This window comes from Perissodus microlepis, chromosome 19, assembly GCF_051167445.1.
Source record: "Perissodus microlepis isolate ML-2025 ecotype Zambia chromosome 19, ASM5116744v1, whole genome shotgun sequence".
NCBI lineage: Eukaryota > Metazoa > Chordata > Actinopteri > Cichliformes > Cichlidae > Perissodus > Perissodus microlepis.
In genome coordinates, this window is record NC_140479.1 from 1006801 (window position 1) to 1033409 (window position 26609).

Sequence of the window (26609 nt, forward strand, 5' to 3'; positions counted from 1 at the left end):
TCTGCTGTTGCTCACAGTGGTCCAAGGGACCGCTCAGGGAATTTGTGTGTTCGCTCAGACACATGAAAAATTAGAGGGAACATTGCCCTATGGGCTCAGCTGCTGACTTTGAAATTCCTCCCGGCGGTGCCCCTGCCAGGCAAACAGTGAAACACGGTGGCATGTAGCACAGTGTTTAGCCCTCTGTTGTAAAAACCCGTATCACATCACATGGCCCTTCCAGTCAAGCTGGTGCTAATCAGCCCATCTAATAAAACTTTCATTCTAAATGTCTTTATGTCCAGCTCCAATTTGGATTTCCTGTTTGTGGTAATGAAGTGCATGAAGTGTTTTACCATGCCATTATATGATGCAACTGGGACTATTTAATACACAGGATTTAAAGCCACTTTGTGAATCGCTACCTTATCATGGTCAACGGGTTTGTGTGTCCCAGGAGCCAGGCCCAGGGAGGGTGGCAAGGGCAAGTGGGCCTTAGTCCATGGGGCCTGGCTCGGCAGTCTGAAAAGGGGACATGGGACCACCCTCCTATAGGCCCACCACCCACAGGAGGAGCCATAGGATTTGGGTGCAATGTGTGCTGGGCACTGGCCAGGGGCAGAGACCCTGGCTGACTGATCCCCCAGCTATTGAAATTAGCAACTGGGACATGGCATATCACCTCTCTGGAACCAAACTCCTGGAGAGGGGCTGGACTGTCTCAATCTGGAGTTACCCTTGATGAGAGGCAGCGGGCTGGGGTGGGTATCCTACACCCACCATACAGGCTTGCTGCCTGTATGTTGGGGGTTTTTCCCAGTGGACGAGAGGGTTTGTTGTCGGGTTGGTTGAGGAATGGGTCCTGACTCTTGTCTGCATTTATGTGCTGAAAGATGGTTAAGAGTACCCGGCCTGTGCTTAAGGGTGCTCCACCTGGGGACTCTGTTGTCCTACTGGGAGACTTCAACACTCATGTGGGAAACGACAGTAAGACCTGGAGGGGCATGAACGGCCAGCCAGATCTGAACCCAAGTGGTGTTCTGTTATTGGATTTCTGTGCTTCTGTGTTTGTCCATAATGAACACCATGTTAGAACATAAGGGTGTCCATAAGTGCACATGGCACCAGGACACTTTAGGCCGCAGGTCAATGATCAATTTTGTATTCGTATCATCAGATCTGCAGCCATATGTTCTGGACAGTCGGGTGAAGAGAGTTGCTGAGCTGTCAACTGATCACCATTTAAGTGGATAAGGTGGCGGTGGAAGATACTGGATAGACCTGGTGCGCCTAAACATATAGTGAGGGTGTGCTGGGAATGCCTTGGCAGAGGCCCCGGTCGATGAGATCTTCACCTCCCATGTTTTTGGGGTGGCTGTAGCTCAGGAGGTAGAGCTGATTGGAAGGTTGGTGGTTCAATTCCTGGCTCCTCCAGTCTGCATGCCAAGTATCCTTGGGCAAGATACTAACCCCAAGTTGCTCTACGATGCATCCATCGGAGTGTGAATGTGGTTAGACAGCACTAAGTTTAGAGAAAGTGTGTGGGTGTGACTGTGGCATGTTGTATGTTGTATGTAAGAATCAGTCCATTTACCATTTACCATGTCCGGCCAATCTCAACTGCACTGAGTTGCGGTCGCAAGGTGATTGGGGCCTGTCATGGTGGTAACTCCCAACCAGATAGTGGGAACCACAGGTGAAGGGAACCGTAGAAGGAGACCTATCAGGCTTGGTTAGCCTGTGGGACTTGGGAGGCAGCCAATACGTACCAACAGGCTAAGCGGGACGTGGCTCGGACAGTGGCTGAAGCAAAACTCGAGTGTGGGGGAAGTATGGAGAGACCATGGAAAAACACCTTTGCACTGCCTTGAAGTGATTCTGGCAAACCATCAGGCGACTCAGAAGAGGAAAGCGGTGATGTACCTGCACTGTATATATTGCAGGTGGAATGCTGCTGACTTTGACTGAGGACATTGTTAGGTGGTGGAAGGAATACTTCAAGGACCTCCTTAATCCCTCTGACATGTCTTCCCTAGAGGAAGCAGAATCTGGGGAAGAGGGGGGACGACTTGCCTATCTCTGGGGATGAGGTCAATGAGGCAGTTAAACAACTCCTTGGTGGCAGGGCCCCAAGAGTGGACGAGGTTTGTCCTGAGTTCCTGAAGGCTGTGGATGTTGTAGGGCTGTCTTGGTTGGCACGCCTCTACAATGTTGCGTGGAGATTAGGGTCGGTACCTCTGGATTGGCAGTCTGATGGTTCCCATCTTCAAGAAAGGGGACCGGATGGTGTGCTCCACTATAGGGGGATCACACTCCTCAGCCTCCCCCGTAAAGTCTATGCCAGGGTGCTGGAAAGGAGAGTCTGTCCGTTAGTCGAAACTCAGATACAGGAGGAACAATCCAGGTTTTGCCACGGGCATGGAACACTGGACGAGCTCTTTGCCCTCTCGAGGATAATCGAGGGGGCATGAGAGTTTGCCCAAACAGTCCATATGTGTTTTGTAAACTTGGAGAAGGCATTTGACCATGTTCCTCTGTGTGTCCTTTGGGGATGCTTCAGGAGTATGGGGTTTCTAGCCCAAGACCTTGATCCACATAGCTGGCCCCCCACCCACTCATTTCCAGTGGGTGTTGGACAGAATTTTTATGGACAGAATTTCTAGGCATAGCCAAGTGACAGAAAGCTTCCACTTGGGTGGTCTCAGAATCTCATCTCTGCTTTTTGCAGATGATGTGGTTCTGTTGGCTTCATCAGGTGATGGCCTCAAACTGGCACTGGAGTGGTTCATCGTGGTGAAGTGTAAAAGTGAAGCTTTTAATTTAGTGGTTGGTCTACGTCCCTACCCTCACAAGCTTTGGGTAGTGACTGAAAGAATGGAATTGTGAATACAAGCATTGCAGTTTCAGAGCAGTTTCTCTGAAGGGTGGCTCTCCCTTAGAGATAGGTTAAGAGGTTTGGCCATCTAGGAGGGGCTCAGAATAGAGCTGCTGCACCTCTACATTAAAAGGAGCCAGTTGAGGTGGTTCGGGCATCTGACCAGGATGCCTCCTGGGTGCCTCCTGGGTGAGGTGTTTCAGCATGTCCCACCTGGAGGAGGTCCCGGGGCAGATCCAGGACACACTGGAGAGATTATATCTCTCAGCTGACATGGGAACACCTTACGTTTCCCCAGAACAGCTGGAGGAGGTGGCCGGGGAGAAGGAGGTCTAGACTCCACTCCTTAGGCTGCTGCCTCTGCGACCCAGCCCCAGATAAGCGGAAGAAGATGGATGGATGGATTTAAAGGAAATCCGCTGAATCCTCAAAACCTTAAAAGTGAGTAGTGTGGAATCAGATATGGTCTGAAAATCTCATGTTTAGAAATCCTGGTTTACTTTATAACTTCTGTCTGATGAAGTAGCTTTTGGAGGTACATTATGAGTTGAAAGAAAAGTGACCATGATTAAAAACTAAAAAACAAATTATATAATTTTTATGCAATTTTTGTGAAATTATGGTGAAACCTGGCCAGCCATCCAGGACATGTTCCTTGTTTAAATGCCCACCTAAGATTTTAATTAACCTAAGGCATAATTCCTCCACCAATGAGATCTATTGATGTTTGAAAGCAAAATTGCAAAAGCTTCCAGATCGCTTTTCAAGAAACTTGGAGAGGAATAATTTGAATAATTCAATTAAAAAATACAATTGGAGGCTGATTCAAATATTGATCTGTCAATAAATCAGATGCAGAGATACTACAGACCTCAGGCTGTAAAGCACATGTCCATCAGGAAAGACCCGGAGCATGATATTGTCAGTAGTCGTATCGTGGATAAAGGATCTCTTAGAGTGGACAAAGAAGACATCAGGGACCCAAATTTTCTTCACCAAACGGCCATCAAACGTCATACTCTTGTTGGTGCTGCTGGTGAAGGACAGACGCTCATCCTTCCAGTAATGTCTCAGATACAAGGTCATGGTGAAGTCCTGGTGGAGTTAAAGAGTGTAATTAAAAGACTGTAAATGTGGAGATTATGTAGTGAGTGAGTGAAAGAAACACAAACATTTACCAAATTCTAATGTACCAATTGCACTCATCAAGCCATGCCGATTTTCTCATTAAATAATCAAATTGAGAAAGCTACAGGCATTCCAATCCCTCTGTTGCTTTTGTGTTAAAAATATCATTGGCACCAAGGGAAAAAAAGAAAAAATATATTTCCAAGTTTTATGGTAAGATGTATATCTCAGGCATACTAATAGAGAAACAACAACACGAACAAACAGTAACAAAGTGATTGACTCAATTTCTTTAATATCCTCTTATACATGAACCTACAAGGTATTTATCATACCAAAGCAAAAGTATAAAGTGTAAGGGAGTAACCAACACTGGTTTTAAAGTAGAGCTCGGAAAACTCTATATTCTAATGGTTGTTCAATGATACACCCCTCTGCAACCCATATCCATCTTGATTTTCTATTGTTTTTTATGTTGGCAGAAATCAATTTTACAGCAATTTTATTGTTTTAAAAGCATTAATTTCTGATTCTAACACAATACACCTACATTGTACTTGCTGACCTCATATTAAATTTGTATGTAGACTATGTTTCATTTCTGTTTTCATATTTAATGTTTTCTTTCAAACCATTATATATATATATATATATATATATATATATATATATATATATATATATATATATATATGAATAAACAACACTGAGTCTGGGAGAATAAAAAATAAAACTGTAGGGACCAGGTAATGTTCAGAGATTCAGTTTCAAATCGGCTGAAAGTTCCATATTTTGACTGATCCTTCTATTTATAGAATATTTCAAGTGTTTCTCTGGCAGGGGAATGCATGTTATATGTGCAGTTTGTTTAGCCGTACCTTACTAAAACTGTACAACTGTATTTCCACAGTATTACCCCCAGGTTTTGGGCCCTTATTATCCAATTACATAAAATGCAGTGTAATATTACTCAAATTTTACATAATTAATTAGATATTAAATGGTTATTGCTAGGGATGGACCAATCCGATATTACGTATCGGTATCGGTCCGATACTGACCTAAATTACTGGATTGGATACCGGAGAGAAATAAAAAATGTAATCCGATCCATTAAATATCACAAAAGCACCTCACAAAACTTGCGACATGGCGTAACCCAGCTCATGACCATAGCACATCGGAGCAGTATGTGTCAAGTGATAGAGTGGCTGTGGTTTGCGAGACCTGTCGGCGGTCTGGAGTTACTTTACACTGAAAGCATTTGGAGCCTCGCTACGTGCTATATTTAATAGACGGTAGACCGGGCTGGACTGGGAGAAAAAAATCAGCCTTGGCATTCTGGCATTTTTGGTCTAAGCGGCCTGCCTTGATCGCTCTCTGTCTCTGTCGCTCTATAGTATGCATTATAGTCATTATAGATATTGAAACAGGTTTTAATCACGCACCGTATTATGTGACCCATTCAGCTCACCTGATGCAAAATGTGAGCTGGGCTGAGGCACCTGGGAAGATCTCAAACCTGCACTGTGGGTGGCAGACAGTTGGTAAGCCACCCCTTCTGTTCAAAGATGGTTGTTAACAGTGGACATAGATGGCCTCTTTCACTCCTCTTTCTAACAATCTCTCTTCTCTGTCAAAAATGTAAACATTGGCATCCACAAAAGAGTGACCTATGACCTTTTGATGCAGGTAGACAACCGAGTCTTGTCCTGTCGAGGTGGTTGTTCATGCATTCATGGCTGTTTGGTTTTTCCGATTTATATCTCTCTCTACAGATCAGACCTCGTTGCACTGCACAGCAAACACTATGTTTTTTAGCTTATGTTTGGTTTTAGTTTATGTTCAAGTTTTCTCCTTGGGATGAACCAGTTTTTGTCTGATGGTGTGGCTAGGTCTGAAGTGTACTGGGATGTCGTGCATGGAGAACATTCTCCTGATTTTCATGGATAGATCTTTTAATTAAGGGATAGCAAGGTTGTTTCTCTCTTTCCATAAGTTGTTTCACATGTTTTCTTTCACCCAACCTCAGCTCACCACCTTGGTAACAGGGCTGCCTCTTTGCTCTTTGTGGTGTGTAGCCAGACTCCTATGTTATGCCAAAAACTGATCATCTGTGAAAAAGTGATTTCCACTGTTTCTACGTTTTTTATGTGTAATGTCTTTACATATATTAGTAAATAGACTTCAGTGACCAGGATTTACAAAGGTGTTATATATAATATATCGAAATTACCTGTTTTAGCAAGTATTTTAATGACATGTTAATTTACATTATAACCAATCCAGTCCTTTTTGGCCAATTAAAAAATCTTTGTCAAACTATGGTTATACTTGTTGCAATTTCTGCTGCCCTGTTGGCTAGTTCTCTTGTAAAAAAAACAAAAACAAAACATTTTAATGTCAATGAGACCTTTTAACAGGATATATAAAGGATATATGACAGCAATTTAAATACAGGCAATCACTTTTTGACAAATGCCAGAAATCACTTTTTGGCAGATGATCACTTTTTGGCACAATACGAGCTAACCGTGCCAGTGTCATCACTGCTCCCATTGTGTTATCAGTGGTTTTGTTTAATACTGAGGACTGCATACGCTTAATGCTAACTTTTTATTCATATGTTGCTCCTACATACATTTGTATTACAGGTCTCCATCGCGTTGACACATTGGTGCTCTACAGAGCCATGCATTGAAGACAATAATTTGTGTTGAGAGGATTCACTGCAACCCTGCTTGTTACATAAAAAAACACAACATGTACGTGTTAAGGACTTTATGGCTTCATTACATGTCTCTGCATTACTCAGTTCTGGCTCAGTGCAATGACTAAAAAGTACATGGCAGAATATGTGCAGTAAGAGTAAAACATATGCAAAGCTTCAGCATCAGCCTCAGATTTCCAGCTGTGCCAAGACAGGATGCATTAAGCAAACTACTCAGTGTAGGAGTTCAGAGCTGAATAAAATTAATGTAAGCATGAATTTAGAACAGATTTTAAATGGGAAGTTGCACGTAATTATTACCATTACAAATGAACAAAAATGCTTTTCTTTGTTTAATTATTACTAAACTCATAGAATAGAATAGAATAGAATAGAATAGAATAGAATAGAATTCAACTTTATTGTCATTGCACATGTCATAGGTACAGGGCAACGAAATGCAGTGAAACTTTTTTCTATATTTCCTTCAAATTTAGAGAAATAGGTCAAGTTTCATCTCTATTGACCTTATACTGTAAGATGTATGATCTGTAAAAGTATAGAAAAATGCCAGCTTACCATATCAACTTCAGAGATGCTGTCCAAGCTCTCCACCTGAACATCCACTCCAACAGGGATTGCAGGACCTGCCAAACAAAATTCCATCATGACCAAATACTGTAGTAGACTATATAGCCTAAAAACACACACATCAGTAGGGATGGACATTAATAATGATTGATAACAACTGATTGCATTGTCAATATCACTTATTGATTCATTTCCTTACGGATTCTCCATGGCTCAGCTTTGAGCATCACCACCATTGCTAAACAACATAGACCTTGCATTTGTTCAAATTAATTGCATGTTGTGTGGTCAAATGTTTGGGCATGTTGGAGGCATTTGCCTTTTTTGTTGTGATCAGTGTTGGGGTCATTATTCAAAAAAGTAATTATTACACATTTTAAACAAAAGGAGTCATTACATCTATGCCTGTCCTATTTGGCCAAAAGGTTACGCCCACCTGTAAAAGAACAAGTACTGGTGGGCAAAATCTCTGGCTCTCTCAGTCCTCTGCACCTCATGATTCATGGGAAGACCCACTCTGTCCAAGCGCTTATTGATTTGGGTGTAGAGCAGTGTTTCATTGATAACTCCCTGGCACAAAAATGAAATATTTCCAAACTCAGCCTCGTGCCATCCAGGTCACAGTTTGACATGGTCAACACTTGCCCAATGTCACTCTTAGAACCAAACCCAAACCCTATCCCTTTCTAGTAATCACACAGAGCGTTTGTATGGCATTATTTTTGTGCCTCTATTCTGAGCGCACGTAAATAATTTTTGCAAGAACAAATGTTGCATTTTGAGGAGAAAATTATTTTGAGTGAAGAAAAGCTTAATTTGAGCGAAATGTAGATAAATCCAGTGGAGTGGTTTGGTTTAAAATATATTAAAACCAACGATGGTCTTAAAAAATGATATATTTTACAATAAAATAAAATAACATGCTAACCGAAAATGGTTTTAGCTAAACTTTGGACAGTGTTTCCGGAATGCAGTCAATAGCGAGCCGATTGGAGACCACAACAACCAATCAGAATTTTTGCATCCAAGTCTGTGAGTGGTTGGTTTTGTGGCACATTTATAACGGAGTACAGAAAGAGTTGAGCGTGAGCTGGAGCGACACTCTGAGAGCAGGTCCACAGATGTCTGTCAGCACACAGAGCAGAGATCTGAGCAAGAGCAAATGCCAACAACTGAGGGAGAGGGCTGTAATTGTGCGTGTATATGGATAGTAGCAAACACTGAAATACATTTCTTGCACGCAGCAATGAATTTTGTTCACACAAAATATTCTCCTTAAAATGCAATATTTTTACTTGCAAAAATTATTTACGTGCGCTCAGAATAGAGGCACAAAAATAACGCCATAGTTTTGGGCCATCCTTAGCTAGAACTACACAACCCCTGTATCGATTGGAGAAAGGATTGCATCTCCTGTTGAAGTAATGACTGCCACATGAACCATCTAAAATCTGTCACTCTGTCCATTCCATTAGCACTCTAACTCCATCACTGCCTCTCCTGATCTGGCAGAGGTGTCCAGGAATCATCTGGCTCTGTCTCTTCCCCCTCACGTATGATTGGAGGAGGATCCTCACTTTCCTGCAACCTCTCCTCCAATCTCTTTTGGTGACCCACACTAATTAGGGATGCTAGAGAGTATGTTTCAGTCTATTTAACCTGTGTGAAGAATAAGTCTGCTAGTTTCCCTCCTGTAGGCCTGCTCAAACCCCTTCCCACTCCAGGGTGTCCCTGGTCTCACATCGTTCCTTAACTTTGTGACTGGTCTGCCTCCCTCAGGTTGAAACACGGTAATCCTCACAATAGACGATGGAATATGCCCACAATTGCCCGACTACCTTGCCCCCCATCCTGTTCCCCTTCGAGGTCTCCCTGGGCTACTACCCATCACTCTTTCCAGTAATAGAAGGTGAGCACACAGTCCCGTCTGCGCAGCTGCCACTAAATCAAGATACTAGCCCCCCTTCGAAATCGAGGCAATGATTAATCCTGTCTCTGCTCACCTGAAGTTACCCTGCAATATGCACGTACACAAGGTTTTCCATGTCTCCCAGCTCAAACCATACCTCTTTAGACATCTGTCCCCAGATATTACTTTTCTTAAAAATAATGCATTATGTTACTTAGTTACTCACAGGAGAAAGTAGTTCATTATATTACTCATTACATTACTTTCATTTTACTGTAAAACAGCTGAAAGGCATTGTCTCATAACTACCATTTAACAATAGATGGTAAATGGCCTGTATTTGTATAGCGCTTTACTAGTCCCTAAGGACCCCAAAGCGCTTTACACATCCAGTCATCCACCCATTCACACACACATTCACACACTGGTGATGGCAGCTACATTGTAGCCACAGCCACCCTGGGGCGCTCTGACAGAGGCGAGATAGAAACCAAGGCTACAGTCCTACACACTAACAAAAATCCTTATCCTAATGAGGAAACATACATGATCTTTCTCTTAGTGCTTTGGTATGAACACAAAACTGACAACAAAAAGCAAAGATGACAACCAGCACAAAGACACTTCAAAGTGATCGCCACAGTGATTCTACTGTAGAAACATGAGCAGGTAGAAACAGAAGCTGCAGCCTGACGGCACTTAACTAACAATGACATGGGGAGTAAGTGAACTAGGGCTGCAGCTATTAATTATTTAAGTAATCAAATAATTTATTGATTATCCCATATATTAATTGAGTAACTGGATAAGAAGCACTTTTGTCTTAATGGGCAATAATAAATATTCAAAGAGAAAACAAAATGGGTCTTTCAGAATCAATTGCTCACTGGTTTCCTTTTTAGAAATTGCAGTGTTTTAAAGTTTAACTCCAAACAACTAACAACTAAACTAAACTAAAAACAAATAAACCATTTGATTGTATTTATGTGCCATATTAATGTTACATTTTTTTAAAGAAAACATTTTCTTAAAGTTTTTGGGCTGCTGAAAACAGACATTATGATGGTGTAGGCATTAATTAATATTAATAATAATTCAGTCTCCAACCTAATAACCCTCAGGTCGGAGGCCCAGAGTTTAATCGCCCATGTACATTTTTTATTGGCTTTAAAAAACAAAAAAAAAAAAAAAAAGCATTTATGTATATATATATATATATATATATATATATATATATATACACACACATTATATATGTATATGTATATATATATATATATATATATATATATATATACACACACATTATATATATATATATATATATATATATATATATACACTAGGGGTGCAACGATACTCGTATCGATATTGAACCGTTCGATACAGTGCTTTCGGTTCGGTACGCATATGTATCGAACAATACAAAATTTTTCTTCTGACGATGCTGTCTGTGTTGAGCGCTCAGTGGATCTGCGTTCGACTACTCTAACTAGGCTGCACTGTCAAGCGCAGATCCACTGAGCGCAGTGCAAGCTAGCAAGACAGAAGCTAAGCTTGTTGCAACATGGCAAATTGAACCTCCCCCACCCTCATTCAGATCTGGCCTTTGGAACTATTTTGATCTTCATGTGAAGAATGAAGTTAAGCGCGTCATGGACAAAAGTAAAACAGTATGTCGGATGTGCCACGCAATGCTCAATTACATTGGTGGGAACTAGTGCGTTAGCGCAGTTAGCTCGTTAACGTGTTGACACCGTCCAGCCCCACGCACGGGGCGATCCGCGGTAATTCGTTAACGGAGATTTGCTGTGTTGTGGCGTTAATGTCATTTCAGATTAACGCTGACAGCACTAGTGGGAACACAACGAATATGACTGCACATTTACTCTGACATCATCCTAGTGCAAAGACAAGTGGAAGCAGACAAAAACAACAAGCACGCATGCTACAAACTTTACCCGAGTCATTTAGACAGCCGTTAGCACAGGATTCTCCTTATGGGGACCTGATATGTTTAATATGCTGCTGAGAATATAGCCCAGAAGAAGCGTATAGTATAGCTTTTATTTTGGAAAGAGCCATTTCTCTGTAATAAACTCTCTTTTCCAAAGATGAGTGATTTCTCGATCAGATAGATTTATATTTTTATTACTTTGTTGTTTCAGCAACATTAAATTTAAAAACTGTACTTTTGAGTTAAAATATATATTTATAATTTTAATAAATGACAAATTAAAAAAGCATGAACATTTGTTTGTATCGAAAAAATATCGAACCGTGACACCAAAGTATCGAACCGAACCGAACCGTGAATTTTGTGTATCGTTGCACCTCTAATATATATATATATATATATATCAATGCTATATATGTATGTATGTATGTATGTATGTATGTATGTATGTATATATATACACACATTTATATATCTGAAAAATGTTATGAAAGCCTTTAAATAAATTATAGTACACTCCTTGCCCCTCTTTAGATTCCCCCTGTTTGCTGCAGGTATTGCTCCCATGTAAAATATTATGGCTCCCATCAGCTTTTAGCAAGCTGTACAATTCAACCAGTCTAATATCAGACTAAGGTTCATATACATATTTTAATACAACTGCAAAACTTACTGCTAGGTATCTTTCTGTAAAACAAATTAATTGGATGGAGGAGCTACAAAGTTTGCTGATCAGGTGCTTTGATGAAGGACTCACACTAGTTTTTTTCCCAGTAAACATTTTAATGGTGATTAAAGGAACAAGCACTGTTATTTTGGATGCTAGAAACATGTTTTGTTTTTTTTCATTCAAACTGAGCTCACCGTGTCAGTAGCGGATGTGGCGATAACACCATATGCTCTTACAACCAGGACAATCCTACTTTCGTACTCTTTTGAATATAAAAAGAGGTATTGAAGTATTTGGGTCTTCTTTGCCAGACAGTTTCTCCCCCCTATCGGACAGCTTAGTACTGAGGAACTGGAAACACACATAAAAATAAACAGTACACCCACTGAAATTTTAGAGACTGGACTGCCTAACTATTAGAAACCACTATCTATCTATCTATCTATCTATCTATCTATCTATCTATCTATCTATCTATGCTATTAATTTATCATATCTATGGTTTATAGTATTAATCTATTCTCTTGTATGTAGTACCATGGTAGCACAATGGTTCTTGGGGAACAGTGTTTTATCTCAAGACAAAGCAGTGTACACAAAATGACATAAAAATCTTAGTTTTCACTTGTGGATCATTTGATACACATCTGACCATTTTGAGACAGATTTTGTTCCATATAGAAGGTACTTTAAACAAATTTGCATGCAGAGAACACAACAAATCAGCATTTAGCAACTAGACACATTTTTATAATCTAAAATCTTACGTTAAATATCAACCAGCTGGAATTATATTTTATTGTCAGCAAGTAATCAAAGAATGTGAGCAAGGAGTTCATTTATATTCCTTGTAATATCAGGTTATCATGAATGAGTATTGTAAAATCACAATTTATACGTGAATTTCAAAGACAGTGAGCTGTAAGTGTCACTGAGCCTACACAAAGACTGAGGGATTAACTAAAAGCTTCATGGTTCTCATGCATTCCAAACCATTTTAAAGGACTGCCTTTTACTCTGACAGTGAACCAGTTAATTTCTACTTGGACATTTCTGAAAAAATAAACACTAGTGACATTCTATCCAGAATAACAATTCTTGGGCATGGTCTAAAACATTCCCATTTAGAACCCAGGATGTGCAGAGTGAACTGCTGCAATTTCATTTTTGACTTTTTTAAGTGTTTGAATTTTAAGCTGCTGTGTTTAGATTTTGTCTCAGTTCAGCAGATGTAACAGGTACGATCCTTATGAGTCATTCCCTCTCAAACCATCATGGGCCATCTGCTCAAACACCTGTAGGTGTAAGTCTGTTTACATCTACAGGTCATCAATGGTCTGTGACTGAGTGCCCCAACAGTGGATCCTGGAATGCCTAGAACTGTAACATCAGTAGAGGCCAACTTCAAGGCAACTGCAAAAGTCACCACCAAGTGCAGTATTTACCAAGGACATGCTCTGTCCCCACTGCTCTTCGCCATAGGGCGGAATCCCTTCAGTGAAGTCATTGACAAGACTGGCTATGGATACTGTATGATGCAATTGTCGGCCACTTCCTCTACATGGATGACATCAAGGTGTATGTCAGGAGTGAGCGAGACATAGGCTCAGTGATCCACACCACTGAGGGGATTGCATTACCAAAAGGCAACACTGCAGACAATGAGGACAGCTACAACTACCTGGGAATCCCACAGGCAAATAGGAACCATGAAGAGGCTCCTAGGATAGCTGCAATCACCAAATACCTGCAGAGGGTGAGGCAAGTCGGAGGAGGCAACTCAATGGAAAGAACAAAATACATGCAGTTGCATTGGACGGCATGATACATCATCACAGTTCCTCTCTTGGCACCCTTTTATATGCTATCTCTAGAACAGCAAAGACAGTGAAACTCCTTTTGATCTCCTCTATACTTCTCAGTGGGACTCTCAAAGTAAACATAGCATCTGTATTGCTCTTTCTTGCTGATCATCACCTATCTTCTTAGTCTAGTTTGTACAATTCTTTCCAATATCTTCATGTGGACTCTTCAATTCAATTCAGTTAATTCAATTTTTAATAGATTTATTATATATACAGGGAGTGCAGAATTATTAGGCAAGTTGTATTTTTGAGGAATAATTTTATTATTGAACAACAACCATGTTCTCAATGAACCCACAAAACTCATTAATATCAAAGCTGAATGTTTTTGGAAGTAGTTTGTAGTTTGTTTTTAGTTTTAGCTATTTTAGGGGGATATCTGTGTGTGCAGGTGACTATTACTGTGCATAATTATTAGGCAACTTAACAAAAAACAAATATATACCCATTTCAATTATTTATTTTTACCTATGAAACCAATATAACATCTCCACATTCACAAATATACATTTCTGACATTCAAAAACAAAACAAAAACAAATCAGCGACCAATATAGCCACCTTTCTTTGCAAGGACACTCAAAAGCCTGCCATCCATGGATTCTGTCAGTGTTTTGATCTGTTCACCATCAACATTGCGTGCAGCAGCAACCACAGCCTCCCAGACACTGTTCAGAGAGGTGTACTGTTTTCCCTCCTTGTAAATCTCACATTTGATGATGGACCACAGGTTCTCAATGGGGTTCAGATCAGGTGAACAAGGAGGCCATGTCATTAGTTTTTCTTCTTTTATACCCTTTCTTGCCAGCCACGCTGTGGAGTACTTGGACGCCTGTGATGGAGCATTGTCCTGCATGAAAATCATGTTTTTCTTGAAGGATGCAGACTTCTTCCTGTACCACTGCTTGAAGAAGGTGTCTTCCAGAAACTGGCAGTAGGACTGGGAGTTGAGCTTGACTCCATCCTCAACCCCAAAAGGCCCCACAAGCTCATCTTTGATGATACCAGCCCAAACCAGTACTCCACCTCCACCTTGCTGGCGTCTGAGTCGGACTGGAGCTCTCTGCCTTTACCAATCCAGCCACGGGCCCATCCATCTGGCCCATCAAGACTCACTCTCATTTCATCAGTCCATAAAACCTTAGAAAAATCAGTCTTGAGATATTTCTTGGCCCAGTCTTGACGTTTCAGCTTGTGTGTCTTGTTCAGTGGTGGTCGTCTTTCAGCCTTTCTTACCTTGGCCATGTCTCTGAGTATTGCACACCTTGTGCTTTTGGGCACTCCAGTGATGTTGCAGCTCTGAAATATGGCCAAACTGGTGGCAAGTGGCATCTTGGCAGCTGCACGCTTGACTTTTCTCAGTTCATGGGCAGTTATTTTGCACCTTGGTTTTTCCACACGCTTCTTGCGACCCTGTTGACTATTTTGAATGAAACGCTTGATTGTTCGATGATCACGCTTCAGAAGCTTTGCAATTTTGAGACTGCTGCATCCCTCTGCAAGATATCTCACTATTTTTGACTTTTCTGAGCCTGTCAAGTCCTTCTTTTGACCCATTTTGCCAAAGGAAAGGACGTTGCCTAATAATTATGCACACCTGATATACGGTGTTGATGTCATTAGACCACACCCCTTCTCATTACAGAGATGCACATCACCTAATATGCTTAATTGGTAGTAGGCTTTCGAGCCTATACAGCTTGGAGTAAGACAACATGCATGCAGAGGATGGTGTGGACAAAATACTCATTTGCCTAATAATTCTGCACTCCCTGTATATACGTATATACACACATATATATATATATATATATATATATATATATATATATATATATATATATATACACACACATATACATATACATATATACATATATACATACACATATACATATATACATATATATATACACACATATACATATACATATATACATATATATATACATATATATAAGTACAGAAACATTAAAAAACAAAAACAAATAAAAAGCATGATTTAAAATTGAAAAAACAGTAGATACAATCAGTAGTTAAAATGTAAGTTTTGAAATTTAAGCTTAAAAGTGTGGATTTGGTGTTTTATACAAATGCAGCTGAGAATAGGTGAGTCTTCAACCTGGATTTAAATTTAAATAACTGAACTTCAAAAGTACTTCGGACTAATGCTTATTCCAACGACCTTGATAAAGTCTTACTTATACCTTACCTTTTTTTCTTTATTGCCATAATAATGTTTACTATTTTAAGAGTTTGACAGACCTTGGAAGAAAATCAAATTAGATCAATTGATCCATCCATTTTCTTAAATACTTATTCATTTCAGTTCAGTTCCAGGTAGACAGTGCCAAATCAAACAACAATTGTCTTAACTGCCTTTATATTTGCAAAGTATTATACGTAACAGTAAAAGGAAATTGAAAAAAGACAAGCATAGCGAGACCATGAACAATTAAGAACAAAAACAATAAACAGGAGAAAGTAGACAAAAATAGTGAAATGCAATAGTTGAACATACAGTCAGGGAAAAGGAGGAAAATGTAGAAAAAAGGTCAGTGCAACATGGGAAGTCTCCCAGCAGCCTGAGCCCATAACCTGTCACCTGTCCAGCCCTAAATATAAGTTTTATCAAAAAGGAAAGTATAAATGATAATTTATCAAGGAATAGTGAAAACATATCCTTGTGTCACCATGACTTATCACTATGATGGAGAAAGTGTTCATAAATATTGGAATTTCTATCAAACACAGAATTTCAAAGTACCTTCAATAATACTGAATGTACTTTCACAGCCAGTTTTGGACCACTTCTCAGTTCCATGTCTGTTCTTCAATTGGGACAAAGTGTCACTGGTGAAGCAACAGCTGTCTGATGGCGTAACAGATTGGTGCCTGTGCTAATCTAAGCTGTAAACATGAGGAACTGCTGTCAGCTTAATCTGCTTGTCACTGCTGGAGTGGAGTCTGGCATGCTGCTAGACAACACTAGGCAGGGCTGCCCACACAGCCAAGGGGAACTGCACTGAGTAAAGCTAGCAACTGAACTAACTCTAGTCACTCCAGTCATATTAAGCCAACATCTCCAGATGGTATATGGGTGCAACTGACCCATTCACCAATGAGTGCTTAAAGCTTTAGCAACAAAAAAGGAAACAAATACCATGCTGATTATTGTGTCATTTCCCTGAGCTCTTGTCCCCTCAGAGACAATGCACTGGGATAATGTGTACTTAAATAACAGAAATGACAAGCTTCTGCTGTCCATTACATTTCACAAGCTCAAAATATCTTAATGGGAATATACAGCCATGCACACCTTTAAAAATGACATGATTTAGAGTGATTTTAATAATTAAAGCAAGAGGAAGCATAAACCAATGTTTCTGTTTTTCTGTTTGTTAATATATAGCTGCTCAGCACAATTTTCTCATCCGATCTCCAGAGTTCTGACATCAGATTCATAGTGCAGCAGTAATCACAGTCCTGTTCTTCCCATGCTGCCCGATATCATGCCATGTTATTTTAAGATATAAAAGGAATGATATTCAGTTAATTCAAATTTACAATTATTTTTAACTTTATCACATTCTTAGCAGAATATAAAACATATTAAAATGTATTATTATGCATTTGAATGATGCACTTTAACTTAATTGGTATCACAACTAAAATGTCAGAAAATGCTTAGTGGCAGAGCTCACAGACTGAGTTTCTGGATATGTCTGTTGACTAGGATTGCATTGTACCATTCTGTTGAGTCTCTATGGCAAAGACTAAAAAAGTACTTAACATTTTAGTGTCTTGTGTCATCTATAATCAGAAATTGCAATAACCAAGTTAAAACACTCTTGCTAAGTTTATTTTATCTGTTAGCTCTCTTTAGAGCAAGCTATTAGAAAAACAAGAGCTCATATTTTATATTTCTAGCTTTAGCATCTAGCTTATTAACATTGAGAGCTGGGATTCTATTTGGACAAAGTACCTAATACATTGCTTGCAATTTTGACATGAGCACATTGCTCAAGTCAGGCTTGGGTGGATGATCGTCTTTGGTGGTGGTGGTCAGAATGACTGGCAATAGCTTACCAAAGTGGTAAGTTTTGGTAAGGTGATATTTAGCTTGTTTTTCCATTAATGTGTTAAATTAGCATTATCAATATCATGAGACACATTTAAAATTTTATTTTTTGTTTTCAGGTTTGGAAAAGTGGAAAGCAGAAAAAGAAAACACAATGTCTGTGTTTAATTTTCACCAGCATCAGTAGAGCTCTTTACCAAATACTGATATGTGTTTTGCATCTGGGCACTTTGGGCACAACACGTTCTCACTCCCAAAGCGTAACATTTTACGCTAGGTGACGATATATTATGCTTCCGGGCACCCAACACGTCCCTATATTATGAGATTGGAAAAATGAGGAAACACGAGAATCGTTCAGAATGAATTTACACATGTATGTTTGTTTTACTTAAATCGCTTTGGAAAGACTATCTAACGTCATTAAAGTGCTGGTTAGGGTTAGGGATAAGGTTAGGGTTAGGGCTGGAATACATGGCTGGAATGTGTATTACAGCGGGAGCGTCATTCTACTGGATTTCATCCGTAACCCGGCGCATAGCATAAGAACGCAAAAGGTGACCTTCCGCGTTCCTCAGGAACGCCTTGGGACTTGACAAATCGTCAGTATATTACGCTTCGGGGGCGAAAACGGACTGTTGGGCATTGAAGCTCTGCTTACAGGGGTTCTTTTCTGGTCATTTTAATTCCCTTCAATAATGAGCCAATATTGTTGTTCTTCTGGCAAGACCAGTCTCAAATGACATGAGGAAAAAACGCTTTGCATTTGTCATGTCACTTGTATAATAATGTCGTCATCTATAAGAGGATTGTCCCCTAATAGCAGGGTTGCACAATTTGATCCTCAACTGTTTCTGTATGAAACCTAAGCCAGACCTACTCATTGAGTGTGTATGTTTTCATGTTCATGTAATAACTTTGAAACTGTATCCTCTGGTAAACTCTACATTTTCTGAAAAGAACACAATTCTTATGCTATTCTTAGTAGATCATACAACAAACCATTCCAAGCCCATATATCAAATGATCTCACTGATGGACTTTCAATCCTTCTCCCTTCTCGGTGGATTAAAAACAAGCTTAATGTGTTACTTTACCAAGGATTAAGAGCAATCATGCACCACACCCACAACCCCCACTCCCAACCCTCTCCTCAATCCCCTCCCCTGCCCATCCTCCCTATACTGAAGCAAGTGGCATTGGTACAGATCTGATGATATCTGAGTATTTGTACGTATAAAATGGTCTTGGAGTGCAGGGATTACTTTGCTTGAACTTAATGCAAATGGGGTTGTACGATATGAAAGCTGTGGAAAGCAGTGCTAATCAAGAAAGCTTTTGGACATGAATTTGGTAAATGGTCAATGGTCAATGTCCGACTTTCTTTTGCTTTTTTGTGTGTTCACTGTTCTTTTTGCACTGGACAAGTGTTGTGCGCTGTTAACACACACGAGACAGGCACTACTAGACATTGGCAACTCACACAATTATCTGGACTCTACTCTTTTCTTACCCCTGGAGCTTTCCGCTCTACCACCGGAACTTACAGCCATTGTTTGCCCCGGCAGCCACCGCCACCACTCCCAGGAAGGCCACGAAGCACCAAGCCCAAGTGAGCCAGCCGACCCCAGGAGAGCGCTTCGGAGACAGCGACGCAAACGAGGCAATAGGGGTGGGCTCCATGCTAGGCTAAAAGCTCGGGCTAACCAACCACCTCTTACTAGCCAATGTGCGGTCCCTGGAAAACAAACTCGACGAAATATGAGCCAGGATCACAACACAGCAGGAGATAAGAGAATGCTGTGCTCTTATTTTCACCGAGACCTGGCTTTCAGATAAAGTCCCGGAATGCGCCGTCCAGTTGCAGACTCACTCTGTACACTGGAGAATCCGGTAAGGCTTTTGGGGGAGGTCTATGTGCATTTATTAACAACTCGTGGTGTGGAGACGTGCAGACTGTCTACAAGTACTGTTCGCCAGACGTGGAGTTTCTAATGCTGAAATGCCGCTCTTACTATCTGCCACGGGAGTTCTCAGCTGTGTTTTTGGCCATTGTTTACATCCCGCCGCGAGCTGACTTCGCAGCAGCGCTCGGCAAACTCCACGAAGTCATCAGCGCATTAGAGACAACTGCAGTATGCCTACTGGCCCAACAGGTCCACGTCAGACACCATCGCTGCTGCCACTACTCACTCTCCCACCTGGAAAATAATGACTCCTACATCAGGGTACTCTTTGTTGATTATAGCTCCACCTTCAACACAGTCATCCCTCAAAAACTCATCCACAAACTGTCTACACTCGGCCTGCACCCCACCCTCTGTGACTGGCTACAGAACTTTTTGACTGGCAGGCCTCAGTCTGTCTGGATCGGCAACGGGACTTCAGCCAGCATTACAACAAACACTGGAGTTCCACAGGGTCATACTGAAGTTCACGGATAACACTGCAGTGATCTGTCGCATCACTGGAAGGGACGAAGTGGCTTATAGGAGAGAGGTGGCCGGTCTGGTGTCATGGTGTGAGGACAACAACCTCACCCTCAAAACTGATAAAACAAAGGAGATGATAGTGGACATGAGGAAGAAGACGAGGCCTCACCAGCCGCTGTTTATCCGGGAGAGTGAAGTGGAGAGGGTGAGCAGCTTTAGGTACCTGGGCGTTCATATCACTGAGGACCTCACCTGGACACTGAACACCACACAGTGGTCAAGAAGGCTCACCAGCAGCTGTATTTCCCGAGGAGCCTGAGGAAAATTTGGTATGTCGGCCAAGATCCTCAGCAGCTTCTACAGCTGCATTGTGGAGAGCACATTGACCAGCTGCATCACTGCATGGTACGGCAGTACTACTGCTATGGACCGCAAACGCCTGCAGAGAGTGATAACAACTGCAGAGAAGATCACCAGGACCCCGCTGCCCTCTCTGCAGAGCATCTACCTTTGCAGAGTCCAGAGGAGAGCTGCCTCCATCCTTAGAGACCCCACACACCCCCAAACCTGGACTGTTCACACTTCTGCCCTCGGGACGGAGGTTTAGAAGCGTGAAATCCAGAACATCTGGACTCAACAACTCCTTCTTCCCCACTGCTATCAGACTCCTGAACAGCTGACCTACCTCAACTGCAATTTGCACATCAGGACAATTTGCACACTGATTTCTTTTGCACATTAAGCTCCTTTGTACATCCTTTTACATACCTCACTTGTCTTCATTTACTTATTTTGTACTTATTTATCTTTCAATATTTTTTTATCTTTATTTTTACCTTATTTATCTTAATATCTTGTCTTATTTTTATCCTTATTTATCTTGTTCCTTCAACCCTACCTAACTTGGCATTTGTGTATGGACAGCAAAGGAAGAATTTCATTGCACAGAGAAATGCTATTTCTTCTGTACACATGACAATAAACACTTTGAATCTTTGAATGGTAACTTTATTGCTCCCAACGGGACATTGATTTGTAGTATGTCAACACATCAATAACACATACACACACACACAAAAAGAAACATCCCAAATGTTATCAGTAGCATCAACAAAGTGCAATGTGCAGTAGTGATGGCAACAACGCTTATGGCTTAGTGTTATTGAGCATGACAATAGCAGCAGGTATAAAAGACACTCTATGTCTCTTGGTCTTCCCTGCGGCACTTTATACCAGCGACCTGAGGGAAACAGGTGAAAGTCTCTAAAGAGAGGATGGTCTGAACATGACATGACAGAGGTTGCCTTCCTCAGCACCGGGCTGATTAAAACAGATTCAATAAAACTTTTATAAAAAAGGTAATCATCTGAGATGAAACGTTAAAATCTCTCAATCTCCTTAAAAAGTACAATCGTTGTTTTACCTTTTTTTCACTGTAGCGTCAAAATGTGACTCAAAGGACAGAGCCTTATCAAGAGCAACCTCCAAATACTTATGACTATCCACCAGTTCAATGGCTGCACCATTTACTACTGTTGGAGGGCTTCCTGAAGTAAATTACCATGTCCTTAGTTTGTAAGGTTTTGATCTTTAAGGACTGATCACACCAAGAAGCAAACTCATCCACAGCAGGTCCATGGGAATACTCTTCACCATGAAGGACGCTTACAATGACTGTGTCATCTGCATATTTAATGAAATGCCTTTCAGCCTGTGTACTACGACAGTCATTAGTGTACAAAATATATAGCAGGGGAGAGAGAAAACAACGCTGTGGTGAACCAGTGGAAGAATTCAGCTGATTGGAAAAACAGCCGTTTACTGTCACACACACTGAGATCTGTCAGTTAAAAAGTCTAAAATCCAACCAACAAGATTAAAATCAAGTTTAAACTGGTTAAGAAGCTTATCAGCTAGGAGATGTAGCTGGATATTATTAAATGCTGAAGAAAAGTCAATAAATAGGTGCCAGTCATGGGCTTTGGCCCCATCCAGATGGTGATATAGGAAAATCAGTGGGATTGTATCAAGAAGAAAAGTGTACTTTACTGGCAGTCAAGCCTTCATGAGTCAAAGCTTTGAGTTTCTAAGCAATAGTTTACTGATTGGTACTGTGAAATTAAATAAAATCCATAATGATGCATTTGGTTGGTTTGACTCTATTAAAGAAGAAGAATCAGCTTTAATTGCTTTCCACCTGTCTCCTGTACAGAGATGTGGGTGGATGTTAACGTACAAATAACTTAATAAAATCTCCACTGAGTTTTAAGGAGACCACAAAAATTGGACTCTGGAAAAGAGACACAATTCCACCAAGACCTAAGCGTAAATTTCTGTATATACTCAAGTATATCAATTAAATATTATTGTGTTTATCTAACCTATTACAAGTAGATTAAAAAAAAGATTTTAACTAGTAACTCAAAAAGGTTTAAACATCAGAAGGAAAAAAATTGTGTGACAAGGTCTGACTCAGGTGTTGGGGAACCTGTACACAATGATGAGTAGTGGGGTACTGGAATAAGAAGGGAGTTACATGAAGAGGATGTGAGACCTATGAAAGCGTTGATACCCAGCATCAGGACTGACAGTGAATTCAACAAGTAGCTTAGTGTTCCAAGATTTGGAAGAAGCAACTGCTGTTACAACTGCAGATCAATGAGGCCTTAGGCGTTGAAAACTGCCAAGGAAAGACTCTCAGCCTTGGCCAGTCACTTATAGAGGTATACCAGAGAGAAAGGAGGCAGGAGAATAAACCAGCTGTACTCCATTGAACTATCTAAGGTGTATTCTCAGTGGCAGGGCAACAATATGCGAACAGCCCCACCAAGGCTGGAGACAGAGCAATACTGGAAAAGCGTGAGGGAGAAGGACGCAACCTGCAACATCAATGCTCAGTGGCTAGTGGATCTAAGAGCAGACCACAGCAACCTCCCTGAAAAGGATCCAGTAGCCTCTGGTAGAACAAATAAACCAGTAATGGCTAACTGAAGTTCTGATCCCAAAGGATCCCCAGAAGGTCCCATCAACTACTGGCCAATAACCTACCGTCTGTTCCTGTGAGAATTACAAGATCTGGGCAATCAACACTTATGGCCTATCATGCACAAACCTGAAAAAGCTTATTACCATGTATGGAGGGTTTCATCCTCTTGGTGAGACATGCCCAGAACACCTCCCAGGGACCAGATAGTCCACAACAACAGGAGAAATACCCCATACTCTTAACACTCTCTTTACCTGCTCCCTACTCTCACTACAGATCACAATTTTTCTGCAAACACCATAGACACTTGTCCATCACCATTGCAAGAAGCAGCTCAATGCTAATCCCTTATGTAATTCAACCCTGACTTTTAATCAACATCTAATGCTATGTGAAAGACAAACAAAAGCAGAAATTTCTACACCTACCTCCAAATGCTGGCCTCATGGTGAAGTCATGGTCATCTACTTTGAGCAGGTGTTCTGTCTTCATTTTGCGAGATTTCGTCACATCTGGAGGCTTCTTTGACAAGGAGCTACAGCAGGATGACAGCCACTGTCAGATAGCTGATTTAAACAGTTTTGATTATTAAGAATTAAAAAATAACGCACCAGGAAAGAATGGTACAAAATAATATGCACTGAATAATAATAATGGATTGGATTTATATAGCGCTTTTCAAGGCACCCAAAGTGCTTTACAATGCCACTATTCATTCACTCTCACATTCACACACTGGTGGAGGCAGCTACAGTTGTAGCCACAGCTGCCCTGGGGCAGACTGACAGAAGCGAGGCTGCCATATTGCGCCATCGGCCCCTCTGGCCAACACCAGTAGGTGGTAGGGTAAAGTGTCTTGCCCAAGGACACAACGACCAGGACAGAGAGCCCGGGGATCGAACCGGCGACCTTCCAGTTACAGATATGCTTCCCAACCCCCTGAGCCACGGAATAAGAAATGTATGAACTGATTTATGCCGATATGATTGATGATTGAAAAGTTCAGTTCAACATAAGCAAATCAGTCACTCTGTTTGACGCCAGAGTGATTGAGTGTTTGTACTGTTTGTACAATTATAGTATTTGTGTTTTTGTTGAGTAGAGGCCATGCTGGGGTATTGTATTGCTTTACACATTGGTTAAATTCAATTCAATTCAGTCTTATTCAAATTGTGCCAAATCACAACAACAGTTGCCTCAAGCCACTTATGTGTTGTAATGACTCCTCTGTTAGAGCATTCATTTGTGGCTTAAAAAGGAGAAAACCTACCTGGCCCTGTGTGAAAAAGTAATTGCCCCTCTTGTTAAATTAGGATTGAACTGTAATTGTCCACATTTTTTGGAAAGCTGAGTCCTGATTACTTGCAGATCTGGCAGAAATCACTCAAATAGAACATGTCTGACAAAGTGAAGCAGGCTAAAAGATCTCAAAAAGTATCATCGATCTAAAGAAACAGCTGAGTAATAAAGTCAGACTTCTATCGGTCTGGAAAGGGTCACAAAGCCATCTGTAAGGCTTTGAGAACTCCACAGTGAGAGCCATTATGCACAAATAAATAAAACAAGGAATAGTGGTGAACCTTCCCAGTGCCATGATTCCACTGTGTGGCAGGCAGGATTAGGACCCAAATGCAGGACTTGGTACACATGAGGATTAACTAAAAAAGGCAGCTTTATTTTGCTGAAAAACCATAGAATACTAAACTGGAAAACTAGGAGTTACAAAGGAACACGGAGCACAGGAAATCACACAGCTACGAGGGACGATGTGACAACAAGCTCATGCAGATGGTCATGGTCAGATGCGACCAAAATCAAGCTCTTTGGCATTCAATTCAATTTTTTCAATTTTATTTATACAGCGCCAAATCAACAGTCGCCTCAAGGTGTTTTATATTGTAAGGTAGACCCTGCAATAATACATAATAATAGACTGCATTTATATAGCGCTTTTCTAGGCACCCAAAGCACTTTACAAATCCACTATTCATTCATGCTCACATTCACACACTGGTGGAGGCAGCTACAGTTGTAGCCACAGCTGCCCTGGGGCAGACTGACAGAAGCGAGGCTGCCATATCGTGCCATCGGCCCCTCTGGCCAACACCAGTAGGTGGTAGGGTAAAGTGTCTTGCCCAAGGACACAACGACCAGGACGGAGAGAGCAGGGGGATTGAACCGGCAACCTTCCGGTTACAGATGAGCTGCCCAATCCCCTGAGCCACGGTCAGGGGATTGGGAAAAACCCAAATATCATGACCCCCTATGAGCAAGCACTTTGTTGACAGTGAGAAGGAAAATCTCCCTTTTAACAGGAAGTAACCTCCAGCAGAACCAGGCTCAGGGAGGGGCGGGCCATCTGCTTCGACCGGTTGGGGTGAGATAAGGAAGACGGGATAAAAGACATGCTGTGGAAGAGAGCTAGAGATTAATAAGAAGTACATTTCAATGCAGAGGTCTATCTGGCAGGCAGGATGTGGACTCACATGCAGGACTCAAACTCAAAAGGTGAACTTAAAGTGGCAACCTTATTTGCTAAAAAAAACAAAAAAACAACATCCTTCATAATATAACTTACAGAAAACAAACCAAAAACCTAGAGCATAAAACTAAGGACAAAACACTGAGAAATTAGAAGTGCAAAAAGACCAGAAACACGACAAAGAGCAAAGGAAAACTCAGGGCTTAAATACGTAAGGGAGTAATGATGGAATGGGAAACAGGAGGGGGACACAGCTGGGACTAAATAGACATAATGAGACAAGGGGAAGCAAAACTAGATACAGTGACACGGGACAAGGGACCGTCAAAGTAAAACAGGAAACATGAGACAATCACAAAGACACAAACTAGACTCTGAGACACATAAACACAACTGACATGGGAAACAGAGGGAACGTGGAGACGAGTGACTAGAAATGGGACACAGGGAAGACAAAGTAACAGAAACCTAAATTCTAGGAACTAAAAATAAAACATAAGCAGAAGACGATAATGAGAAAATCAAAACCGTGAATAACAATAATCAAGGAATATAAATTAATCCACAACCACAAAACACTGGGTTGCAGACCCAATTAACACATAAGTGAGAAAGGTGATTGAAGAAGAAAGTGCATCACGGGAATCCTCCAGCAGCCTACACCTATTGCAGCATAACTAAGGGAGGATTCAGGGTCACCTGGTCCAGCCCTAACTATATGCTTTAGCAAAAAGGAAAGTTTGAAGCCTAATCTTGAAAGTAGAGATAGTGTCTGTATCCTAAATCCAAACTGGAAGCTGGTTCCACAGAAGAGGGGCTTGAAAACTGAAGGCTCTGCCTCCCATTCTACTTTTAAATACTCTAGGAACAACAAGTAAGGCTGCAGCGTGAGAGTGAAGTGCTCTAATGGGGTGATATGGTACTACAAGGTCATTAAGATAAGA

General features: G+C 41.0%; 1 protein-coding gene across 2 annotated transcripts in view; it reads right to left on the reverse strand.

Moving 5' to 3' along the window:
- gabrr2a (gamma-aminobutyric acid type A receptor subunit rho2a) overlaps window positions 1–26609 on the reverse strand; it is an 81080-nt gene that overhangs the window by 41187 nt on the left and 13284 nt on the right. For both annotated transcript variants that reach the window (XM_084913941.1, XM_084913942.1), the window contains exons 2-4: window positions 23612–23718; window positions 7272–7339; window positions 3726–3949 (exon numbers count right to left, since the gene is read on the reverse strand). In XM_084913941.1, the coding sequence (XP_084770067.1) occupies window positions 3726–3949; window positions 7272–7339; window positions 23612–23718 (399 nt within the window). The remainder of the gene's footprint in view (window positions 1–3725; window positions 3950–7271; window positions 7340–23611; window positions 23719–26609) is intronic.